Source organism: Amphiura filiformis, chromosome 9, assembly GCF_039555335.1.
Source record: "Amphiura filiformis chromosome 9, Afil_fr2py, whole genome shotgun sequence".
NCBI lineage: Eukaryota > Metazoa > Echinodermata > Ophiuroidea > Amphilepidida > Amphiuridae > Amphiura > Amphiura filiformis.
Window position 1 is genome coordinate 45269631 of NC_092636.1, and position 13741 is coordinate 45283371.

At 36.4% G+C, this 13741-nt stretch overlaps 1 protein-coding gene across 1 annotated transcript in view; it reads left to right on the top strand.

The window, feature by feature from the left end:
* Positions 1-13741, top strand: part of LOC140161049 (extracellular matrix protein 3-like) — a 182683-nt gene that overhangs the window by 148156 nt on the left and 20786 nt on the right. Inside the window, 5 exon segments of the mRNA XM_072184430.1 lie at positions 8358-8567; positions 8988-9185; positions 9607-9774; positions 10612-10682; positions 10684-10795. Coding sequence (XP_072040531.1) covers positions 8358-8567; positions 8988-9185; positions 9607-9774; positions 10612-10682; positions 10684-10795 — 759 coding nt within the window.

Here is a 13741-nt window from a genome sequence, read left to right on the forward strand (position 1 = left end):
TCAAAAATTTACGGAAAATTTATGTGTTGACAATAATTCTATTATTTCTAATATATATAGAAGGAACCAGCAACTTGAAGATTCCTCTAATTTCAAGCTTTATTGTGAAAATCAGACTTGCCGGGCAGCTTGCAAATTACAGGAAGCAAGTCTTGTTTACATCGCTTTCCGAGTAAGATCACGTGATCTGCGAACCCTGAGCTTACGCCACGAGCATTCCCAAGGTCATAGACGATTGATTTGGGTGCTTTTTGGGCGCCTTAAAAAGACAAAAAATTCAATCATTTTTTTAATTTTTCAGCTTTATTGGCCATCAAAAAAATCGGAAAAAATAATTTTTAATATCCTGACATCATAAGCTTTCCATTGATATATAACTTTATTTTCAATGAGGTTCACCTTTAAGCTTTTTTCGACACCTTGGTAATATTTTCTTACAGCAAAATTTGACTATTTCTTTAGAAGTTGTATCTGTGAACAAATCAAAAAGCATCCTTTTGTGACACAACCTGATCTTATCAGACCAAAGTCGCCATTAATGAAATTGAGATATGGGCAAAAATTAAGGAGCAAAAAATAATAAAAAACATAAGCAAATGGACATAAAGTTCACAACCTTTGCAACCAAGATTGCCAGGGACTTGGGAATATACACTCAGTATATTGTACTCATCTACACTCTTCAGCTACTACACATGGCATCTATTGCGCTTACCCACTTCTGGCACTGAGTAGTCAATAACTCAGTTTTCAAAATGTCTGACTTCGTTCCGAGTAGATCAAAGCATGTCATATTTTGGCTGCAGTGTGTAAACTAACAGCTTCCACCAGACAAATATGACTCACATAGAGCTTAACTCAACCCCCTTTTGATTTATTTTATCTATAAATAGTGATATGAACTTGAAAGATATAACAACCATCCATCTAAAGTGATCCAAAAATGTCATTTTTCAAATTTGATGATATATATGGGCTAATCCATTCGGATTAAAATATGAACAAAATACATTATTGAATCCTTGAAAACAGTGACAGCAATTGTAGAAATATAACTTTTGATATTTTTATAATAATTGATATAACTTTTGATATTTTTATAATAATTGATGCAGGGGAATTAATGTTGCAATTGCGTGACTGCAACATGTACGAGTTTTAATGTACTTTTCATTAATGTTCTGAAAGTAGTATGTCATTATTTGCCAGCAATACAAATTGAAAGTTTCCTATTGAAGAAGGGTGGTGGTTGCTCTTGATGGTACCTATTTCTATACTTTTTACAAGGGATGTTCAAAATCAATCAAGGAGATACTAGGACCCCAAACAAGCTCATCTATCATGCCACAGTTCTTTAACCCCAATACATTTGTACATTCATTGAATGACCTTTGAAAATTTGGGTACAAAAACTCATATTCTGCAACTTGAGGTCAAATTTTGCACTGATTATGTAATTGAGGTTATTGGACTATGCCATTGGCATGAGGCTATTGTTGTTCATAAGAGATGTTACAAAGACAGGCCTACCCTGCCCCTATCATAACCTCTTAGTACCCACACCCCTTAATTCATGCAATACTTGTCATGAATGTCAAACTAATGTGTCAAATCGTGGTCTGTTTTTTGTTGTTAAAATTTATATTCATAAAGAGGAAAACTGTCTCAGAACTCATGTCTCCAAGCTTATTGATTGTTAATCAAACTCTGTTGAAAACAATGACAGTTTTGTGCACATTTCGTGATGTCTAATTTGTGTCTCCATTGAGGAAACATGTTATGAATACTAATGATATATCATATAGTTTCAATTCTGTTGTTGATTACTTTCATGCTTCTTAAAAGAGGTTAAAGGTATGGTTTGATGTTGAGTGTTGGTATGTTTGTGTACATGCATGATCGTATGATTCCATTTGAAATCCGCACTGCCCTTGTGGAAGATTAAGCCTTCCTTAAGATTTAGTCTTCCACAGAAGGAGTATGGGTTTCAACTATTAAAAAATAGGCAATTGGGTAACTCCTTCCATGTTGTGGAAGATATAGGTAATGCCACCTACAGAGGGAGTATATGTGTTTCAAAATAATGAACCCTAGTCAATTCTATTTGAAAAACATACTCCCGCTGTGGAAAACTTGGTCTAAAATCTTCCACAGGGGTGTGACAGATATCAATGGGAATAAATAGCCCACTGTAAGATTTCAATCCCTTATCCTAAAGATGAATGATAGTTCCCCAGATAAGAATATTTACATAATTTCCTTACTAAACAAAATTATAAAAAATTGTTGCTTATATTTTTATTTCTGATCATCGAGTCCTTTCCCTAACTAAAAGTTCTTAAAAACAAGTAAGTGCTTGGCATCCTTCAACTTAGTGTTATCTTAAACCAAAGACAGAACAAGAAATAGTGTCTGCAACAAGTATGCGTTGAAGTTGATGAGACGGGACGAGAGATCTGCAGACGTCATTAGGGGAGTTTTGTGACAAGCCAAGATTTGCATGGCTAAGTCGGGGAGTGTGGAAGGATGTACTGGGTCACTTACAGTTTAATCTTCCATGACAATAATCCGAAACACGCAGCCAGTAAGCGATTTTGCCAAGGAGCGTCTTTAACATGCTTAAAAACTTCCCAAGATCTATTCCTAAAAGGGTTATTTGAAGATCAGCAAAACCCACACTGGGCATGTTTACACTTATTTCAATCTATTTTCTATGAAAAACTTCAGTATGGGAATGGAAAGTAACACTTTTTTTGTGAAATTTTGCTATAAAATGTGAGTGTTGTCTGCATGTCATTTGTAAGAGTTAATCTAGCATGCCTTCATGCCAAGCTATGCCAGCTTCACTATCACCACCTCAACCTTAGATCCAGTTGTAACACCTAGATAAACACAACAAGTTTCCGTCAAAATGATTAAGATTTTTGATTATCACCGCCGCCATTGAGAGGGTATTATGAAGCTTAGTAGTGAATTAAGTTAGCAGAAGTGTAATGTTAATTGTAATACCAACCTGTAGTGTATAAAGTGTAATTTGTTTCATCTTTGGGCAGGAAAAACCTCCTGTGTCTTTGGCCCCTGAACATGTTTAAAACAAAACTGCCAAGTGGTTACATAGGACGTTTTGCTTTAAACATGTTCAGGGGTCTAAGACACATAGGAGGTTTTTCCTGCCCAAAGATGGTTAGCTTTTTGATGGTTTTGTCGTTTTTGAATGAAAGTGAAGTCTGTTAGCATGCGCTCATAAGAAAAATAGGGGGAAATTTTAGGAAAAAGATGTAATTTTCATATGAATTTGACCAATTTGACTTTGTTTGTAATTTCCTGTCCTGTCTGCAAAAAATTGTTATAGGATGAAAACGTTGTCAGTGCCCAATTCTCCTGATAGCCACAGTCAGTGTATTATCTTTTGCTGTCATTCATGATGCGGATGTCAGCACATCATGTTTGTCTCTTGTTGATTGTGTTGGTAGATACATTCTAGCCTAAGGGGACCTTCATACATCACTTAGGCCTAAAATGAGTTGCTAGGAGATAGGAGGATGTAAACATAGCCAGATATCTTGGTTTGGTAAGGTGGCGGGATTGGTAGAATTAGGCTTTAGTCTGGTATCATGTCATCTAGCTCTCTGAAATATTTCTAAGGAATAACAGGATATCTAGCAAATCTATTTTCTGAATTGAGGAAGAGCAGTAGTAATGCATGACCAGACTGAGGAAGAGAAATCAGAACATTCACCATAGATGCCTAACCAAATTACTAGTCTAAAGAGGGATTTTTTTGGGGGGGGATTTTAGGTGTTGTGAAGAAGTGGGGGAATAGTATGCACTATGCAGGGGCATAAGCTCCAAGAGGTACTGAAGAACTGCAACAGAATTTGACAAAATTACCTCAAAATTTGTTATTTTGGGCTATCAATAGAATCTGTCCCTTAGGTCAGGCTTCCCCAGTAATGTGTAATCTTGGGGAGAGGGGTACAATGCTCTCTTAAAAGTGCCTTGGTCTTATACTATATACTGTGAGTTCAATATGACAGTTCTATCATTTATCCAACTTTGAACTATTGGTGAAATACAGAACTGAACCAAACTTAACTGAACATATTCCCAACCCGAGCTGAACTCACAGAATCTAGAATCTGTGCTGAACTGAACATATTCCCAAGACAGAAGATCAAATTTTCCCAATCCTGTGAAATACAGAACTGAACCAAACTTAACTGAACATATTCCCAACCCGAGCATATTCCCAAGACAGAAGATCAAATTTTCCCAATCCTGTGAAATACAGAACTGAACCAAACTTAACTGAACATATTCCCAACCCGAGCTGAACTCACAGAATCTAGAATCTGTGCTGAACTGAACATATTCCCAAGACAGAAGATCAAATTTTCCCAATCCTAAGGAAGATGATACTAGATTAGCCAGATATTTATAGAACACAGGAAGTGCAATGTCCTTATTTAGATAGGGCATCTATTGAAGCATCTGGAGTATGGCTTCATCCCCTGACATCTTCAGTTGTGCAATACTGATCTTAGATACTGAGGAAGTTCAACAATATATCTTGGAATAAGGAAAGAGCATTGGTTTACTTTGTCTAGATAGGTGGGATAATATTGAGATTCATTGTTTCTTGGGGAATACACAGAGACAGTTTATATTATTCACAGTAATTTGATGGAATGTGTCATTGACTTTGAAGTGTACTGTATAAGTGGTAATTTTCGCGTACAGTTATTTTCGCGATTTGGAGTGAGAGACACATTTTCGCGAATGTTATTTTCGCGATTGCCCAGTCCTTTCCTATACTTGTAATACATTATTGCATACATTCGCGAGGTGTTATTTTCGCGGTTGGAGCTCTAATCGCGAAATTCGCGAAAATAAAAACCTCGCGAAAATGACCACTTATACAGTACTTTATAATGTTTCATATCGGGTTTTATAGGCTTAACCAAGGAGGGAAGGGGGGTAACAACTTGCTCCCTCAAAATACTGCCAGAACAATATAAATTGTATTAGTCCAGTCTTTTAAATGACCAACTTAGCCTACAGATAACCCCTGTTGTATGCCAAGAGAAGGAAATCCCCTGTCTCATTCAATTTGGCCCCATTTTATTTTTATTTGGGTCAGTATTCCCCATTTGTCCATTTAGTGACCATTGCTATGTTTTTGTTTATGGCAAAATTGAACTTTGCCCAAATTTAAAGTCAAAGAAATTAAAATTTATGTTACTGAGTTGTTCAAACAAATTGGCATGATCTGGTTTTATTGAAAAGTTGTGTGGTATTTGCTTCATTGTCCAATCTCGTAAATCAGCAATGGTTATTCCTTGTTGTCACAAGAGGGGCCCTTTATCTTGGATAGGACAAAGTTACAGGGCATTGTCCCAGAGATCGTTTCACTGGAAACATTCAAGAAATATCTGAAACATTTGAATGTTTTTGTCCATTGTAGTCTTCTTAATCTGATGATGAAAATTTGGGCAAATGCCCTAAGTTGCCCTTGAATTAGGTCAAGAGAGCGATGTTCGGATAAACATAATGAAACAATGACATTCAAGGTGGCTTTGCATATCCGAGGTGGTTTTGCATATCCATATTGAATAAAACAGCATTATAACTAAGTTTGGGGCAGGATATAAAAAGTGGAAATTAAGAAAGGTTACAATTTATTTCTTGTTTTTAGAACAAAAATTTAAATAAGAACATGTTACAAAACAAGAAATGAATGATTGAAAACCACCATTTATTGGCAGGAAGTTTCAAGTTTGCTGCAGTGGAACTGCAAGTTTATTTGCAAAAATTGGCTCTCCTTTTTGAATACATAGATCATAGATTTCCCATGGAAGTGAAATTTTAGCCTACATTTTGAGGACATTTCTTAACTTGAACATTATGTTGTACTATTTAAAAAATGATGAAGTTAATTCCCATGGTAGCAAAATTTTAGCCTACATTTTGGGGAAGTTTATTCACTTGAACATTATGTTGCTCTACTTAAAAAACGATGAAGCAAATTTCCCATGGCGGACATTTTAGCCTACATTTTGAGGAAGTTTTTAATTGAACATATCATGTTGCTCTACTTTTCTATTTATTTTGGTATATCATAAATGTTGTAGGCACTAAATCATATTTAATGTTCCATGTTTTTTGATTTCCTACAGGGCCTACACAAATGTCAAGGGTATTGCAAGTTTAGAATTCCGCCACATTGCGGTGGGAGAAATGGGAGGGTGTGTCATGCATGCAACAGCCAATTTAATTGAATTTGACATAATTGGGACTGCCATTTTTAGTGTAACAAAATATATTTAAAGTTGTGAAAGTTGATATTGTGTCAAATAATTTTAAAATCAAAGTGATCTTAACAAATGTGGGCTGTAAAAGTCGGCATGCATGCTTTTCAATTGCAAAAAAACATGGACATTTTTAATACAAAGTTTGATCAGACATTTAAAACCCTCACAAAATGTTTCAAGACTCCCAACAAATTGAACTTTAAGGATAAGGCTTAATTGTTTTTGATGGATAAAAAATTTTGTCTAGTAAAATTTCGCAGAATTCAAGGGTGGGGAAGGAAATGCCCCTCTTCTAATAATAATAATAATAATAATAAATAACCGCAAAGCACCAGATTATTCAACTTATTCCGGGAAGGTGTCATGACTGCAAATACGGGGGTGGAGGAAGTCTGTTTCTTGTGATCCTTATGGTTTTTTGATCTTGGAATTCCTAGAATCTCATGCAAACACATATGACTTGGTTTGTTCAGAGTAGTAGGCTGGAATGAACAATTACTGAAGCCTTTGAAAACCTATTCTCAATGGGCTAATTCCAGTTGAAATTCATGATTTTGCACCCTAAATGGAAGTCATGATCTTAATCTTCCACTCAGGGAGTGTGAATTTCAAGTTGGGTTACCTGAATGGGTGACTTTTTTTAGAAATCTACTCCCACTGTATTGTAGATTAAGAAGATGACTTCCATGGGGGGTGTATGGATTTCAACTGGAATGGCATAAATGATAGGGCTTTTGCTCTCTCATCTCAGTATGAGCATGATGAGGAGGCTTGTGTTACATGTCTGTGCATAATGTCTCTATGTTGACAGAATAGTGATCTCCCATCAAATAAGGGATCTAGAACAGTTAACTGAGGATACAAAGTTGAAATTTCTGGCCTCGATATGAACTTTACCTATGTTATACAGCATGAACTCACTTTCAGATAAAAAAATCCCTGTGCAAAAAAACAATGAAATACTAAATGGCAAGATAAACATCAGAAGGATCAAAGCCTAAAATCCTGGCCTAAAATCTACCACATCCTCCGAGGTTATCGAAAAAGTAGTCCCAAGGTGGACTTTGTACGAGACACTGTGTAAACAAGTGCCTAATAACAGGAAAAGACCGATTCAATTTGCATGACAAATCATCAAGAATTACACCTAAAATGTCTCCTATGAGTGATGCACTAATGTTCTTCTGACTTCCCGGGAAACATAGATCGAGACAGAAATAGCAATGTGCGGCCGGTGAAAGTAGCGAATAATGTCCGATTGTACACAGTGACATTTGATGGATGTATAAATTGTGACGTGACGTAGGTATCCTGTTATGTATGCTGTCAAATTGGCTATCCTGTAGGAAGCCGGCAATGAGAGAGAAAAAGTGTTTGTTTGTGTATATGTGCTATGTACCGGTATTCAAATTAAAGTGGGAAAGCTAGCATTTACAGGGCTGTTGAGAGCTGACTCAGGCAGAGTTTACAGATGAAAGTTGGAATTTGTTAGAAAATATATAGAAGCATTATATCGAAGCTATGGCTGTGGCTCACACACATACAAAAAAATAATTATGAATTTTAAAAACTGAAATGTCTTCCAAAAAGGCAGCTTTGGGCTCTATGTGTGCTTGAAGCCCCCTTTTTAAATACTAAGCTTGAGTCCAGGGGTATCTGAAAATGTATAGATCAGTTTTCCACAAAGTTCGAAAGTAAAGGTGACACAGACATTTCAGTCTTAAAGAATATGTAATTTGTAGAGTCCCTATTTGCTTTGCCACCATGATTTTGTTTATACTGAAGTTTTTTTTTGTATATGTGTAATTGGACATGCAACTTGCATGTGTATTGATGTGACATTGTACATAATGTATAAATCTGTACCTTAAATTTTGTTATAGTGAAATTATTAGTCCAATTGGCTCACAAAATAAAAAAAATGGTGAGACTGGTCAAATCAAAATTGTACATGTTCTAAAATATTACTAGTATTTGTGTCACCTTGATGTTAATTTTATGTTGCTAATACAATTCCATCTTTATTTTCTCTTTTACACATACTAGCTGGTGAAGATTATGCTGGAATCAGCCGTAACTTGGACTTTGCTCCTGGAGTCACCATGCAGACTGTCCGTGTATACATCCTAGATGATTTAGGCCAACCACTCTTGGAAGGTCCAGAGACATTTGAATTGGTCCTCACCATGGCTATGAATGCTGTCCTCGGTGCACCTGCTATTACCGTTGTCACCATTAATGATACCATCTCTGACTGTAAGTATTCATGGAATACCATTTCCTAGGGTGAGGGGAAGGGGTAGGGGTAGGGTGGGGGGAATGGGTAGGGTGGGGTTCAAACCAAAAGATGGTCAATCTTGGATTGTCCAGAGATATTTGAATTGGTTATCACCATGCTGATGGATGCTGTGCTAGGTGCTGTATACATGTGTTGTCACCAGTGCAATTTGTCCTAGACTAGGGAACTGGAGTGGAGAAAGAGTGTAATGTACAGACTGCAGAATGCCTCATCACTGCAGATTGATAAAGTGAAGACAAGATCAGTCGAAAATTCTGATACTTCATATTATATATTCATATATTCTAGGTGAATATGAAAGTGATTCAGCACAAAACATACAAAAAGTTTTTTTGTTATATTCTTATGTTTTTGCTTTGTTTTTCCACCTGTTACAGTGCCAAAGGTACAGTTCCGTAACCCAAGCTATGATGTCTGCGAGAATGACTTGACAGTAAGCGCCATGGTGGTACGAAGCGGAGATCTGTCCATCCAGAGCACAGTGCGTTGCTACACCAGACAAGGATCAGCCCAGGTCATGATGGATTACGATGAGAGACCTAACACAGAGGCTTCCATTATTACTTTCTTGCCTGGTAGGTTTTTGAATACCTGTACACCATGATCTGCACTCTGTGGCTGTACTTCGCAATTTTGGTGCAGTGAAAATGAAATTTGGCGCAAGAGAAGTGTCATTCTGAAAAATTGTAAATTCTTACCCAAATTTGGCTGCTTTTGAGATCAAAGTTTTTTGGTGCACTAATATTCCAGAGATTGAAGCCTGGAAGTTTGTTGTGTACAAAAGGCTGGGGTATATGACATTGTTTGATCAGCTAATGAAATGCTGATATTTTGTGACCCCTGACATAAATCAATAAACCAATCAGAAATGTTTTCAAGAACCCACTGTAGTACTTGCACACACTTAATCAGGACCGCAAAATTTGTGTAATTCTACTATTCCTATCAATTATGAGATCTATCTTACTAATGCCATTGATTCGATTGTAATTCTAGGTGAGCGTCAGAAGGAATGCAGTGTCCTGCTGATGAACGACAACGAATACGAACCCAACAATGAACAGTTCCGTCTGGTCTTGAACCATCCAAGAACAGAGAGTGGATTCGCCGCTATGGTTGGAGAACTCAATGAGACTACCATCAATGTGTGTGATGATGGAGATAGTAAGTATTAGCTGAATTGGGCTATTCCATTTAAAATCCACACTACCCCTGTGGAAGATTTTTGAAATATCTTCCACTGGGGGAGTATTAATTTCAAATGGAATGAACAAATTATCAGCTCCATTTGAATTTCATACACCCTCTGAGAAAGATATAACCTTAAACTTCCATAGAGGGAGGGTGAGTTTCAAATGGAGCTGCTAATGGGTTCATTCCATTGGAAATTCATACTCCATGTGTGGAAGATATTTCTTAAATCGTCCACAGGGGGAATGTGGATTTTAAATGGAATATAGCACATTGTATGTTATCTAAGACATGCTCATTCATCAATTATTGAGTGAATTACTTTGTTTTAAAAGGTTTCAATATCAATACCTTGCTAATCTTTTCATGGATACCAAGTGGATGATACCACAGAAAGGATTTACTAGTTAATTTTTCTACACCAGAATATCAGAATGTAATTTGCTAGGTGCAGATATGTCTGAAGGATTAAATTACACAGAAAAATTACATCAAATAATTCAAATTCCCCCTAATGTCTTCAATTCCCTAACTGGCAGACGACAGTTAGGGTCTGCGCCCCATCCCTTTGCGCAGGTATGACATTAGCCAGGCGTGTGTTACAAAACATAAACCACTATGATCACAAGAGATCAAGACAAGTGGCCCAAGACTTGGTCCTTGAGGAATACAGTAATACAGCTAATATATTCCTGTCATCTAAACAAGCAAGGATTCATTGATTCAGATTCAAAATGGAGGATAAACAATTGAACCGAAAACTTGAACAAAGTATAACTCATTAAATTTAACTTGGAATTTCATTTTCAGAGCCAATCATCAAGTTCCCACAGACCAAATTCAGCATCGATGAGCCAACCGATATCGATAGTGTATCCGTTAATGCGCATCCCTATCATCCGTATGGGAGACTCATCTCAGACCTCTGTTGTCAGGGTACACACCAAGGATGGATCTGCTAAGAGTGGATTGGATTATAACCCATTGTCAAGGGGTAGGTATTGCATGTAATCAATGGTATCGCTAGAATTTGTTTATGGCAGGATGAAGTGAATTTTGTTTTGGAGGCAAAGATCTGAACATGTGTTTAAATATCAGATTCAGTTTGCAAGTTCAGAATTTTACTCATTTCTAAGTAAAATTCTGGACTTGTACAACAGAATCTGATATTTAATTTAATCATATCAGTCCTGATGAACTTATTCAAAGAGTTAAACAACCTGTTTAACCTGTTTAAATATTTCTGCAACTGGTTCAGTTCACCTGTTAAACCGGGTTATTGAAAATTTTTAACAGCGTTTTAACAGTTTAGGTGAAAAGGTTTTCATTTCATGTGTGTCAGGTTGCTCCTATCTCATTTATGGATTTTTAATATCCCATTGTTTAAACTATTAATAGTAGGGATGCCCACTCTCAATACAGTTTCCACTAGAACGATTTTTCATTTACTGTGTGCGTGCACTCACACACGTATTGTCTATGGAGAAACTGATCGATACAAGAAATCCCAGGCCTGTTAAATGGCGTACATACTTGTTTTGATCCAAATGTAGGCCTATATCAGGGTGTTTCAAGAAATTCCTGATTCCACCAGAAAACATTAACCAAACTTTTTCCTGTTTGGTCAGTAAATAGAGAGGACCTTCCTGCATGAAGAGATCAACTTTTTTTAATGAAAAATTTAATGAGATGAGAACTACAACAGGTTGAAGTGACACCATTCCGTGCATCAGGTGTTCAAACGCAATTATCTCCGAATTTGGAGTGAATCAGACAAGCAAACTTACATACTCATAAAATTTAACTATTTATGAAGACAAAATGTGTAGGATGTTAAGAAATTTAAGAATGTTTAAGCCTACATGCCCCATCTCAAATCATGCACTTCCCGTGCACTTCTCACTACCATGTCCATTTCATAGGGAGTATAAAAACCGGGGACCATCATGGCTTCCATGCACACACAGTGTATTGCTCAATGTAGTAAAGATAACTTTTGAGTTGGAGCAAATTTCTCAAAATTGGTAGTGATTAATGTTACCAAACTTATGCCATGATGAAATATAATAATTTTTGAAGATAAAATGTGCTGACCTTAAAAGATTGAACAATTTTTAAGACTACCGCTTTTCATTTGAAATAATGCACTTATTGTTCATCTCCTCTATGGAGATATTTTCCATGGCGGCCATCTATGATCATGCTTGAGGTTTCACCAAACAAACGATGGGTTTTGAGGTCTTATATTTTTGTTGTATGTCAACAAAATCGATTAAATTTTCAGGATGTTCTTATTTTCATGTTGTTATAAGCAAATATAATGTTCCAGATAAGATAGTTAATAAATACATTAAGAAAAAGTACCTTAAAGTTGCACTTTCTGTTAGTATTCCTTTTGGACTTTAACTTTTTAACATGTTCTAGCAGCCCTATATAAAACTGGGACACTCGAAAGGCCATATCTCTGGAATGAAACGTCCGATTAAGATTATTTAAACGCCAAAATGTTTCTTTCATCAATTCCCATCCAATAAGTTAGGTCTGAATCAATTTAAAAGTACTTCAATTGTTAGTGGACATGCCTATTAATAGAAGTTGAGCATATCTTGTGAACCTTAATTTGGCTTCAATTTTTTATAAAATTAAATATCTTTTATAGAGTTTGGCAGGTAAAACATAGTGAGACATACCATATTGCTCACAACTCCCATAGGTAATAAATATTATGTTCCATGTACGCATTTCAATCTTCGTATTTGATCCCAGATTGATGAAAAAAAAATGAAATAAATATGTATCTAGGTGCGGAAAGTTGTCAGACTATAGCATTCCCTGACCAGACTGTCATTAAATGACCCACTTTGTGTTATCCTAATATGATTTGATAGCTCCCTGTCGCACATTAATGTGGCATCAGGAAGAAATGAATGATTAGAATTGAAAACATATGAGACTAGGGGTGTATTATGCCATCCTGTCTGACCAGATTGCAGATAAAACTAACCATGACTAGTGAAAAAGAGGTTAAAGAGATGTTATCATCGTTTAATAATCAATATTTTTGTACAAAATTGTACAATCATAAATTGGGTCAGAGAAAGACAGTGAGATCATATACTTCAGGATATGATTGTGGATCCTCACTGGGAATTGTAGGGGAGAGCGGGGAGTGTTCGCCCTATTTTTTTCTGACCAGCCTAGCGATGTCAATTTTAAGGTTAGGGATGACCTGATTAGCCCATGTGAAAGCCCTATGTCTTAGCTATATATGGCCACAATCCCAGAACTATAGGCCTTACAATAGCAACAGGATAGAGCAAACAAAAAAGTTTTGCAAAGTGGCGAACTTGCCCCATATTGGGGCAGGTTCACCCATATGGTGGGGTAAGTTCACCCTAATCTAAAAAAAGGTTTAAACATTGCATAACAATAACATATTTCAATGCAAACATTTAGCAAGAGTATACAGGGCATTCATTCTCTTCTGGGGAGTCACTAAATTTGTTGCAGGGGTCGGGTCAGGGTAAAATGTAGGGGTCCAAAGTGAGCTTAAACGTATCATGTTTACAACTTCGAGATATGGATTAAGACATAAACGGTGGTATGAGTAATACCGATATCACATAACTTTAAAAAACATGTTTTCAGTAGTTTTACCTTGTTTAATGGTTTAATTATCAATATTTTGCATAATACGCTGATGGGGCAGGCTCGTCCTTCAGTTTGGGGTAAGTCTGCCTGGGAAGATATAGGGCGAACATGCCCCATCCTCAAAAGGGCGACGAGCCCCTTGTGCACATTTTTTTGTATTTTCTTGGGGTATGCAAAACACAAATCGAATAAGGAGTTTATAACTGCATTAAATCTTTGACAAATCCCATATGTTCCCAATACAGATTTCCATTAAAACCATCTGTATTTATGTATCAATGATAATACA